The 12459-nt window shown below is 48.6% G+C and overlaps 1 protein-coding gene across 1 annotated transcript; it reads left to right on the top strand.

Annotated features, from left to right (window-relative positions):
• Nucleotides 1-1833: 1833 nt before the first annotated feature.
• Nucleotides 1834-12459, top strand: znf628 (zinc finger protein 628; the record flags this gene model as incomplete). Its single annotated transcript, XM_080425807.1, has 9 exons — nucleotides 1834-1967; nucleotides 2395-3022; nucleotides 3715-3787; nucleotides 4237-5199; nucleotides 5873-6040; nucleotides 6381-6726; nucleotides 8613-8767; nucleotides 9237-9479; nucleotides 10387-12459. The coding sequence occupies exons 2-9, from the start codon at nucleotides 2619-2621 to the stop codon at nucleotides 12457-12459; spliced, it is 4425 nt and encodes a 1474-aa protein (XP_080281933.1). The 5' UTR covers nucleotides 1834-1967; nucleotides 2395-2618.

Below are 12459 nucleotides of genomic sequence, written 5' to 3'. Positions count from 1 at the left end.
TCTGTACTGCAGCCAGCTGTGGCCCTCAGCGTTTGCCTTCAGGCAAACCCTTGCATTTCATTTAAGATGAACATGCCATGTTTCCCCCGACCTATTTCCTAAAGGCCTTGTCCATTACTGTTATTTATGTATTTATTTATTTATTGACTGTCAGTAATTTATTTAATGTTATTTATTTAATTTTGTGATGTCACTCTTATCTTTATTACTTTATCAACGTGAATTTAGTTGCCTGTCTCTGTCTGTTCCTCTTGTCTGCATCTGCCCCCCTTGAGAAAATGAAAAAACTAAACAAAGAAAGCACACAGTAGCACTTCCTGAGTCTGTACCTCTGACATCGATTGTCTTTCAAACTAACTTAATTTAGCCTTTATTTATTTATTCAACTAACTAATAACATATCTTCCAGTAGATGTAGCAAACATTTGGGACAGCCCAAGTTAATATCAAACTCGTTTCTCCCTCTGTCTCTATGTCTCTATGTCTTTCTGTCTCTCAGCTCTCTGTCTCTGTCTCTGTCTGTCTCTGTCTGTCTCTGTCTGTCTGTCTCTGTCTCTGTCTCACTCTCTCTCTCTCTCTCTCTCTCTCTCTCTCTCTCTCTCTCTCTCTCTCTCTCTCTCTCTCTCTCTCTAACGTGTTCCTTAACTTAAATTATAAAAAGGTTACTAATGACTCTTCCAGCCATGTTACATATGCCACCAATTAACATTCCAGCCAATGGCCTTGTAGAAAGTTCTACTGATCCGATCCGCACATGTCGGGATGGGACTCTAACTGAGGAATAAATAAATCGTTTATTTATTATCATGGGCTGAGTTTCTATTTACAACGCCTCCTGTTTCTACCATCCTGCATGGGGAGGCATATCTAACATTGTGGTAAAGTTGTATGAATGTGCCCTGTTGCTGAGCACTGATGGACCTGATTAGAATCTTTGCACAAACTTGTTAGGATTAGCCTCTTGGGAGGAATGAGAGGGGTCTGATTCTGAACCTGTGCCTTTGGGGAAGAAAAATATTGTTTTTGGAGAATTTTATAATTATGATGTAAACGTAATACCCCAAGCCTTAAAATACTATGTATTGTGATACTACGGTTCTGTACAGCTGTACATAATTGTACAAGAATGTAAATTGTTGTATACAATGCTATTGTGTATTATATTGTTTTCTATAATATAATGTAGAATATCAATGCTATCCCTATCGTTTTATGTCCGTTTCAATATTATTATATTCTAGTATTTGTTACAGTATTGACTATTTATTTAAATTTCTTCGGTGGAACTATTTATTTTGCGCTGCAGAGGAGCAAGTCTCCTATAATTTTGTACTTTTATACTGTTTTTATTCTTATTTACTATTATATCATAATGTTTAAATTATTATTGTACCATCAAAATGCCTCTCCTACACACACTGATTGGCCTCAATGTGAAATATGTGCCTTGGCAAAATAAATAATAAAGAATGTGCACAACAATATGATGTCCTGGTTTTATTACAACTCTGGAGAGCAGCCACATTCAGCAAAGTTAGGGCCCACCCAACAATACTACATTACCCATAAAGCATTGTACCAGATCGAAAAAACTAATATAACTGTCCTCTCTAAAAAGAAATAAAGAGGAATTGAGCATTATATATCTCTGGTAAGATATTTTAAAGTGTGCAGTTCAGTATTAAGTGGTTTAGGCGAAACAATTAAGACTAGAAACAGTTTGTAATCAAGTTCAAAACCAAATAATGAGAACGTCGTGGCTCTCGGCCAATGGTACTGCTTGGTTAGTGTCTCACGCAGCCAATAGCGATCGCTGTTGTTGGGAGGCGGCATCGGGTGGAGAACTGCTAGTTAGTTTGCGCTGGGTTTATTGTTAAGGTTGTGTGGATCAGCACTGCGGATCCCAGCTCCTTTTCACAACATCAACAACAACAACAACAACATTAACGATGAGTTAAAGCTGTCGGGTGAGCATCCCTTCAGCTCTGTCGCATGCACCAATAATATAATACAATTTAATGGAGCAACTCCGCATTGACGAGGTCTAGAATACATTTGCAGGCCAGAATTGTTATGTTTTGGCAGCGACCAAAGCTGTCATTTGTGCTGAATGTCTGTTGGTTGTCTGCTGTTTGTTTTTTTTTTAATTAGGGGGGCACTTGTGATGTACATGTTAGTACATTGTATGCAGAAAGAGGTGCTGTGTGGGAATGAGTTTGCACCGCACTGCGGGGACAGACACTTACAATGATGGTCAATGGAAAACATAGGGAGGGAGGTGGGGACTAAACAGGATAGGGGATGGAGGGAGGGAGGAGGTAACATTTAAAGAGACAGACATAAAAGGAGTAATATCCAAGTTATTATAGTCATTTTCATCTTATGACATTTCAGAATCAGACCTCGCGTCTTGGAAAGACAGATGCGTTCACAGCAGAAGCACTGGTCAAAAAAAATGAGCAGGGACAATGAAGGAAGATGGCAAAGAGACAATACTGCACCAGAACTGACAGCTAAACGCACTTAGTGCCAAGGTACCCACACTCACCTGTGCCGCCCTCCCGACTGTGGTGCTGCCCAGCCGCCACCTCCACCCCCCCCCCCCCCCCCATCTGTCAATGGCCAACTCAGTGGCCACTCTGGTGGTCCAAGCGGAACTCCTTCCCACACAATCCTCCGGGTCGCTCTCTCCCTTCCCGTCCCTGCTGGGGTCGGGGGAGGACGGCGAGGAGGATGGAGGGGAGCGGGGCGACGACGAGGAGGGCCTGGTGGAGGCCGAGAAGACGGTGGTGGAAGGCGGAGAGGAGGTGGTGTTGGAGATGGTGACGTCGTCGGTGTCTGCGCCGGTCCGCCACCAGGACCAGTCGGACCACCCCTTCCAGTGCCTGGACTGTGGCAAGAGCTTCCGCTGGTCGTCCCGCCTCACGCACCACCAGCGCAGCCACAACAACGAGAGGCCCTACCGCTGTAACCTCTGTCCCAAGGCCTTCAAAGGCTCCTCGGCGCTGCTCTACCACCAAAGGTACTCCTCTCTGTTCGTTTTGCTTACAGTAGAACATAACAACATAGAAAGATGGCAGACAATTGCTAGTTTGTGCAGGTGAAATAAAAAAAATAGGTAAACTGCAAAATGCATAAAATAACCAGAAAGCGTAGTAAGATCAATTGCAAAAGACAAATTTATTTTGGAAGTGATCCTCTTTAACACCCCTCACCTAATAACTACACAGATGCCATTACTACCATAGACATGCTAAATCAAGTTAAATCAGATGTATCATTGAACCAGTAGTAACCTATTGTTTCATTAAATGGACTGGAACGTTCCCTTGGACAGTGGTTGTAATTTTTTTTTAACTTTCAAACACCCCCATAACCTTCAGAGTTACAGACCTGTAAAGGTCCATTTAGAACCCCCTCAAGGAACCCTGAGGGTCCCTGTACCCCACTTTGAGAACCACAGTGCTAATGGCACCGAACCCACAACAAAGGTCTATGAGAATAATACACCCTTTTTTCAACCCACAGCGGAAATAAAATCTTAACGTGTGTGAGTGGAGCGTCCGTGCGGGGCCAGTGAGAACGGCTGCATTCATGGTTCAACATGGAACAGAAGAAAAGCAGTGTCTGTGTGCTTATGCTATGGGTTTCATACGTAAGATATATGTTTACATCGCCTGCAAGCGGTTTGAATGTGATGTTTTCTGTTGTCAGGTCTCACTCAGGAGAGAAGCCCTACAAATGTCAGGACTGTGGTAAAGCCTTCAAACGCTCCTCTCTGCTCCAGGTGAGATGGCATTAAAGGTAGTAAGAAATAGATGTTTGTTGTTCAACGTCCATTAACACATTAAGGCATCTTAAGTACAGATGTATTCATGCATTATTTGCATTGTCATAACATGCTAAGATTTATGCTGCAACACTGTCTGTAAATGCTTTGTGGAAACTACAGTAACATCATTATTACATAAGTCATACCACATCAATGCTGTATTACTACGCATGCAATTTTCTATTATGATTGTAATGGGGGACATGGTACCCCAGGGGTCTATACTTGGTCCCATCCTTTTTTTACTCTGCACGCATTGTGAGCATGTAGATCGGCTATTTTCACCAAATGTTTGCCTATTTTCACTGAATGGTCTCCTATTACAACATGCCCTAAATAGAGATCATGTAGGTTTCATGTAGGGTTCATGTGGTTAATAATTTCTCCCTTTATCTATGCTCCAGGTCCATATGAGTGTTCACACTGGTCTGCGTACCTTCCTGTGCCCCTATTGCCCGCTCACCTTCAAATGGAGCTCCCATTACCAGTACCATCTGCGGCAGCACACCGGCGAGTGCCCGTACCCGTGCGACAGCTGTCCCAAGGCCTTCAAGAACTCCAGCAGCCTCCGACGACACAAGAATGTGCACCTGGGCGTCAAGCCGTACACCTGCTCCGTGTGCAAGAAGTCCTTCACTCAGTCCACCAACCTGAGGCAGCACATGCGGATACACACCGGCGAGCGGCCCTACGTGTGCGGCGAGTGCGGCCGGACCTTCACGCACTCGTCCAACCTGGCGCTGCATAAGAACTCCCACGCGGCGGCGGCGGCGAAGGAGGGAAAGGCAGGGTCAGAAGGTGGAGGTGGAGGCGAGGAGGGGGGTCAGATCGTGGAGGTGGTAGTGGGGTCGGAGGAGGTGACGTCGTCCATGCTGACGGAGATGGTGGGCTTCGTGAGCCAGGAGGGCACCATGGGCGTTGGGGTGGAAGAGGTGTACCTCTCTGCTGCTGCGGCGGCCTCGCCTGGCCAGGCCCAGGGCCTCCTCCCCCAGCTCACCCTCACCCCCTCGGGGGGAGACATGTGCGGGACTGCGCGGGCCATCGGCACTGAGGTCCACCTCAGCACGGACACGGGCGCCAGCGTGCTGCTGTACAGCTGTGGCAGCTGCAACCACACGTTCGGCACGCGGACGGAGCTGGAGGATCACCAGGCCATCCACATGGCTCCCAGGGAGCACCGCGGGGAGGCTGGCGGTGGCGGGGCGGACGCGGTGGGTGCAGCGGTGGGCATGGAGGTCGGAGTGGGCCTCGTGGGAGCAGGGCACCTGCTGGCGGACTTTGAGGAGGTGGTGGAGACGACCACGGTGACCGAGAACGGACACACGGCCGACGAGCTGCTGGGCCTGACGGCGGATGGAGACAACACGGTAAGTGATGGAACCAAGTGAAAGTTATATGAAAAAAGGGGTAGGATATGCATGCACATCCCCATAGTTTATTTTAACACAGTGCTGGACCCAAAAATAATCAAGTGAAGATAAATGGAATGTTTGCATTTCCTGTCTTTCCTGTCTATTTCAACCAAACAACAACATTTCGCCCAGAACTTGACGAAGCCCTGCATGGGCGAAACGTTGTTGTTTGGTTAAAATAGTTTAAAAAAAGAAGGGAGAGCAACCTATTGTTTGCGGACATTCCTTTTTTCTTCACCAAGTGAAAGTCATTCATAATTATAGTCTCGTTGTGGTCTCGTTTTAGTTTTACTCAATTTGAGATACCGTTAACCCTGGTCCATGAGTGTCAGCATTACGTCAAAATGTTCCTTCAGAAATGTCACCAAGATAAATTCCTGGCCTAATTTTAGAGGAGCGTGCTTTGTGATCGGAAGATGGCCGGTTAAATCCCCTAGACCGGTGGGAAAAATCCGGTCTGCAAAGTGATTGAGCAGCATATTCTCTTTCAGTACCCCATCGATGTGCCCTTGAGTAAGGCACTTAATCCCCAAAATCTGTGACCCTAACTTTTTTTTTGAGAAATTGCTGAATTCTAACAACAATATGTTAACCCAAAGACGATGGCGATGTGTATTATTTCCTTCAGAACTTAGGGACGACCCAGGCCCAGTTTGACCTGTTGCAGAGCTTCACCGAGGTCACTCAGAGCTCAGAGAGACAGCTAGAAGTCAGAGCCACCGGTGCAGGGCTGCAGTGTGGCTACTGCAACAAGACCTTCAAGACCACCGGGGGCCTCAACAGACACGTCTCGTTGGTGAGGCTGACTAAACGGAAGGATCATTGGGATTCGGGTCTGTCTGTTCAGAAGACTGACACTGCCATTTATTTCAAGTTTCTGTCAGTTATGCTCAAATGTTTTAATTGTTAAATATTCCTCCTGCCGAGTGCAGTCACATTCCTTTAAATGGACATCATTATTCAGTCTTGTTAGCCTACATAAAAACTATAGTTATAGGCAAAAATGTAATGCGGTCAAGCTTGAACGGCTTGTAGAAGGGCAATATTTTGCAATTTTATTTTTATTTAAATGATATTGTTTGGTAATCGAAAATCGATTAGTTCAAATTAACTTTTGCGCCCCGACTTCTCTCCAGATGCACTCTCTGTCGTCCCAGTCGCGCTCCCAGTTCAGCTGCTCGGCGTGCGACCGCTCCTTCCCCCTGCTGTCCTCGCTGCTCACCCACCAGCACTCCCACACTCCCGAGCAGCGGCTCCTGGCGGAGGCGGAGGCGGAGATCGTGTGTCCCCCGTCCCTGTCGCTGTCCCTCCCCATGCCCTCCTCGCCCGGCCGGGCGGACAAGCAGCAGGGGGGCGTTCAGCGGGAGATCCACGTCGACATCATCACCGTGGGGGAGGAGCAGGAGGAGCAGCAGCAGCACGCCAAGCCGGCCAAGGCGCCCAGGAAAGCAGCTGGTGGAGGAAAAACCACCCTCGCCGGAGGTACGGGCGTAGAGATCAGAATAGAGCATCGCAGTTCCCGCCCACTTCCTGGTTTTTCGTGGTGCCGGAAGGAACGACTCAATGCATTTTTCCCATTGACATTTCCAAAAATATTTATATCTATTAATTTAAGCCTCGAATCAAGCCATCATGACATGACATGAATCATGACCATAAAACGTTTTTTATTTTATATTTAATTATATGATATACTATATTTAATAAATACCCTTTGTTTTGCCGTTTTCAAAAAAAAATAATCACAGAATCAAACGTTTTATGGTCATGATTCATGTCATGTCATGATGGCTTGATTCGAGGCTTAAATTAATAGATAAAAATATTTTTGGAAATGTCAATGGGAAAAATGCATTGAGTTGTTCCTTCCGGCACCACGAAAAACCAGGAAGTGGGCGGGAACTGCGATGCTCTATAGAAACATGGTTGGAGTGGGGTCTGGGTTTTGAAATCAGACACCACCTGACCTTAGACTGAATGGCCCTGTAGCACAAGCATCAAGCATTAAAGGACCATGCCGCCGTCATTTGTCCGTTCACAGCTTCAGCCATACATCATCGTACATTAATGCAGTTTTTCCATCATGTTTTTTTTTTCTTTACTATGTATTTTTGGCGAAACATCCTCTTTTCAACTGGGTACAACAAGAGAACGGGAGGTCACGCTGCTCTGCGTGTGGGAAGGCTTTCAAGGGCTCATCAGGAGTCAGGACTCAAGTACCACTATGTATTTTTGCCGAAACATGCTATTTTCAACTGGGTATAACAAGAGAACGGGAGGTCACGCTGCTCTGTGTGTGGGAAGGCTTTCAAGGGCTCATCAGGAGTCGGGACTCAAGTACCACTATGTATTTTTGCCGAAACATGCTATTTTCAACTGGGTATAACAAGAGAACGGGAGGTCACGGTGACATTTTTTTTTTTTTCACGGAAGCACAGTGATTTCCTCCGTGATTAGCAACCATCAGGGGATCGATCATACTGGAGATAAATATTCTGTGGTTCTTTGGAATTTTAGTCAGAATGCTTAGAAATGCTGGCAGAAGCTACCTGCCAGCATTAGAAAGCCCCCGACAGATAATTAACATAATCAAAATCAGACCCAATAAATGAACTTGTGAAACAAAAGTAGACAATCATTCCAATATGTATGTACAGTATGTCCCCCAAGGAAAGTAGACCAATCACAGTGAATTACACAGCCCATGTTACACCAATCAGTCCCCCACAATGACAGCTCCATACTGGCCTCCAAGTACTGGCTGCACAGAGAAGCCATTCCGTCATTAGACCCTGTCAAGTCAAGGTCACAATTTACATGGGTCATATTTAGAATGACAAAGAAAGAAGTCGCACATTTGGTAGCCACGATGCAAAAAAAAGGTCACAACCAACGTTTGGACATGTAGTCTTACGTCGAAATGTTGGTTGCGCCCTTCATCGTGGCCACGAGCTGTGCAACCTCCTTCTTTTAAACAGTGTTTGTATTTACTGTGGTCAGCAACTGCTCAACATTGGTGTGCGCTCCTTCTCTTTTGTTTTTCTCACATTCGGAATGAGTCATGGTGGTATTAAAGTACTATGGGAGCATTTTCTAGTGTGCAGAGTGCAGACTTCACATCTTCCTTTTCATATTTAGAATGACCCTAATAGAGCATGTGGTGTGGGTGTAGCATCTCTCTGAACACCTTTCTAGTGTGAAACATTGTGTAAAACTTAACCTGATTGATTGATTGAATACTTTATTGTTTGCAAAAAAAAGCACAGAGGTACAGATTTATACAAAAGGCCTGTGGCTTATTTCCATTGAGGTCCTGTGTAACCAACGTTTTTTTTAATGTATTTTCTCAAACATTGTATGGCCCACAGAGAGACCATACCGCTGTTCTGAGTGTGGGAAGGCTTTCAAGGGCTCATCAGGACTCAAGTACCACATGAGAGACCACACAGGAGAGAGGCCGTTCCGCTGCACTGAGTGTGGGAAGAGCTTCAAGAGGTCCTCTCTGCTGTCCATCCACCAGAGGGTAACGTTCATGTCTTCAGTTACAAGGAAGCTGCATCAGGTTTATCTCTTTGCTCAGTGATGAAACAAAGTGATTAGATGAGAAACAAATTCCTGATACGGGCGACAACTTCCTTATAAAAACCTCTTCCCTGAAAACAAAAGAGTAATGATTAAAAAATAAAATAAATGAATAAATAAAAAGAATAAAGACGTGAATTAGACACTGTTTCTCAATATCGGGTCCGGGGACCACCAGCGGTCCAAATGCACCCTTGTGGGTCTGTAACTCAGAGAGTATTTATTTGTACACTCAGAGTTAAATTAACACTGAGGATTGTACACAATCCTCAGTGTAGAAATTGAAACGGGTGAGAATTACTGAATTACAAAACAGAATCTAAACGTACATTGTTCTGGTTGTAATCGATCCATTCACCCGTCCGTTAGATGTTAACATTCCCTCTCCTTCACCTCCCGCCCTGCCCAAGGTGCACACGGGGGTGAGGGCGTTCCAGTGCCCCCACTGCCCGCTCACCTTCAAGTGGAGCTCCCATTACCAGTACCACCTGCGGCAGCACACAGGCGAGAGGCCGTACGTGTGCAAGGAGTGCGGCAAGTCCTTCAAGAACACCAGCTGCCTGCGCAGACACAGTCAGATGCACTCTGGCCTACGACCTCATACCTGTGCCATCTGCAACAAGTCCTTCTCCCAGACCTCCAACCTCAAACAGGTAACCCCAGGCAGCCACACGCATTATGAGGGTGGTTTTAGTTGGAAGCTTGGGAGGGAGACTAGCCTCGTGTGGCCAGACAATATCACACGACACACTGCGTGGATATTAGTCTGGTCCCTATCAACGATAGATTTTTTTCCAAGGGGCGGTTACAAAAAGATCCAAACGGTCTCTATTGGTTAGACCTAAACCAATCAGAGCAGTGCTTCCTTGTTCACGAACTAATCAGAGCAGTGCTTCCTTGTACGTCATTGCTCCAAATAAGGTGATAAGCCCGCCCACATTTGGATACTGGGCCCTGGTTGGCTCCACACCACTGCGGAGGGAGATAAATGGAATCTCTATGGAGGGGGGCCAGACCTAATCTGCCGAGGGCTAAAGTGTGATGCGATTTTGCAAAGGCAGATTCGGCTGGAACCAGGCTAGAGGGAGACTGCAATAGGAGCAGAGCATTGGGAACAGTTTTGATCTAGGGCTTTTTTAAATGAATTGTTAATGTTTTTATAAATCAACAAATCAATAAACCACGGAAGCCCTATTTGAAACTTTGTCGCACAACAGTGTCGTGCAAAAATTGTGAAAATCAGATCTACAAGTTCACAATGTGTAGCGGTGTGAGCTTGTAGATCTACTATTTTCACTATTTTTATACTATCTTTACCTATAATGACATGCCCAAAATAAGGATATATTTTTTAATTTTGTATTTTTTTTTCATTTTTTTATAATATTTTAATATTTCTTTCTAGATACATCCAAGGTTTAGGAAAGGACGCAGAATGGGTCTTTGCCCGAAATATCCAATGTACAAGCTCACAAATGTTCGCGCCCTCCCAGAATAGGGACGCCAGGGTTTCATGTTGTTACTGTAAATGGTCTCTCTCTCCTTCCTCTCTGTGAACAGCACGAGCGCACCCACTCTGGCGAGCGGCCGTTCCAGTGCACCCACTGCAGTAAAAGCTTCACGCACTCCTCCAACCTGCAGCTGCACCTGCGCACGCACTCCTCCAGCAAGGACTACAAGTGTCCCTACTGCTTCAAGGAGTTTGTTCTGCACTCCTACCTGCAGAGGCACATCAGGACGCACGGTGGCGGGGCCTCACTGCTGGTTCCCGGGGCGGCCGCCGCCGCCACCACCGCCGCCGCCGGGGGACTGAAAGACGGTGTGTCAGTGAAAGCCAGCATGGGAGGGGTCACGACCACGACCACCCTCCTCAACCCCATCACCCTGGAGGCGTCGGGGAGCAGTGGCAGCCTGATTGTGTCCCAGCCGGCGCTGGACATCCCGCCCAACACCTCCCAGAACTACTTCATGATCCAGACGGCCAGCGGCCTGCAGCTCATCCCACTGTCGGCCCCGACGCCCGCCACGCCCCCGCCTCCTCCCCCGCCTCCTCCCCCTCCCCAGACACAGAACTACCTCCTCCTGCAGTGTCCCTCGGCCAATGGCAGCCAGCCCAGCCTCATTCTGGTCCCCACGTCAAGCGCCAACCACCAGGCTCCCCCCGCCTCGGAGACCCAGACCCACCCGTTGCTCCAGACGCTCCAGCCGATGCTAAGCCCCGCCCACCAGATCCCACACTTCCCCACGGTGTCCCAGCAACAACCGCAGACCACTCGGATCATCCTCACCAACGGCACTGCGGGCGCCGCATCTCTGGTGACGCGGCCCCTGCCAGATTCCCTGCTGACCAAGCCAATCCTGGGAAGGAGCACGCGCACCGCGAGGGGCCGACGCGGCCGCAAGCCCAAAGCAGCCCCCCAGAACCCTCCGGCTGTCAGCCAAGTTGGAGGAGGCACAGGAACCACGACAGTGGTGAACTGCAAAGTGGCGCCCATTGTTACTGCTGCTAGTGTTACTGAAGCATCGTCATCATCATTGTCGTCTTCATCACCTGCATCCACGGTGTCCCCCTGTACCCTTTTCACAGCCTCCATCACGGTGCCAACCCCTTCCTCCTCCTCCTCTATATCCCCTATGACACCTAGCTCAGGACCCTCAGTCACGGTTAGCACCACGGCGACCTCAGCGCAGATTCCCGCCTCTTCAGCCCCTGCGGCCATGGGTGGGGAACCCCGTGCTGCTCTAAGGGAAGTAAGGACAGAGGGCCAGGCGACGGGGAAGCAGTTTGTGTTGTGTTTCAAGAACGACACGAGGACAAACCAGCAGCAGCAGGAAGAGGAGGAGGCGGGCGGGGAGTCGTACGTGCTGCGGTTCGACGGGGACGGCGATGTGGGCGGAGCGGAGGGCGGAGAGGGGAAGTCGTTCGTGCTGCAGTTCCACCAGACGGACGGACAGAGCAAGGGAGGAGATGGAGGAGGGGGGGAGAAGCGGGGGGTGGTGTCGCTCCTGCAGGAGTGGGGAGCGGGCCAGGGAGGAGAGAGCGAAAGCAGGGAGGAGGGGGTGGAGGGGGAGGGGAGGCAGGGAGAGTCTTTTGTACTTCATTTCCAAACCGAGGCCCAGCATGGGAGCCCGTCCGACAGCCACTTCACCTCACGAGGCCCGGACGACGGCCTGGAGCTCTCCTGCACACGCACCCAGGGCCTGGTGCCTCTCGACGGGCAGGGGGTGGTGTTCGAGCTGGGCGACGACGACGGCAAGATGGAGCAGGCGAGCGGGGAGGGCGTGCAGATGATCGCGCTGATCGAGAGAGACGGACAAGCGATGGCGGGGGACGACGCAGGAGGAGGAAGGTGCAGCGCCTCCCGCGGGAGAGACGGGGAGGGCGGGGGAGCCATGGAAGGTATATTTCAATTGGAAGGAGGGGAGGGGATCGTGATCATTGAGGTGAGCAGCCTGACAGAAGGAGCGATGGATAGACGAGAGGACGGGGAGGGCTCAGAGAGTGGCGAGGGGACGGAAGGGAGCGTTAAAGCAGCAGAGCTGAAGGTCGACACGCAACTAAGTAACTCTGCAGATGATGCCACGAGACACGGACCCATCCGTAACTCACAGGAAGCGCAGCTGTCAAACTGA

The sequence above is a fragment of the Gymnoscopelus braueri genome (genome assembly GCF_963280865.1).
Source record: "Gymnoscopelus braueri genome assembly, chromosome: 4".
In the NCBI taxonomy this organism is placed as follows: domain Eukaryota; kingdom Metazoa; phylum Chordata; class Actinopteri; order Myctophiformes; family Myctophidae; genus Gymnoscopelus; species Gymnoscopelus braueri.
This window is presented reverse-complemented; position numbering and strand designations above follow the sequence as displayed.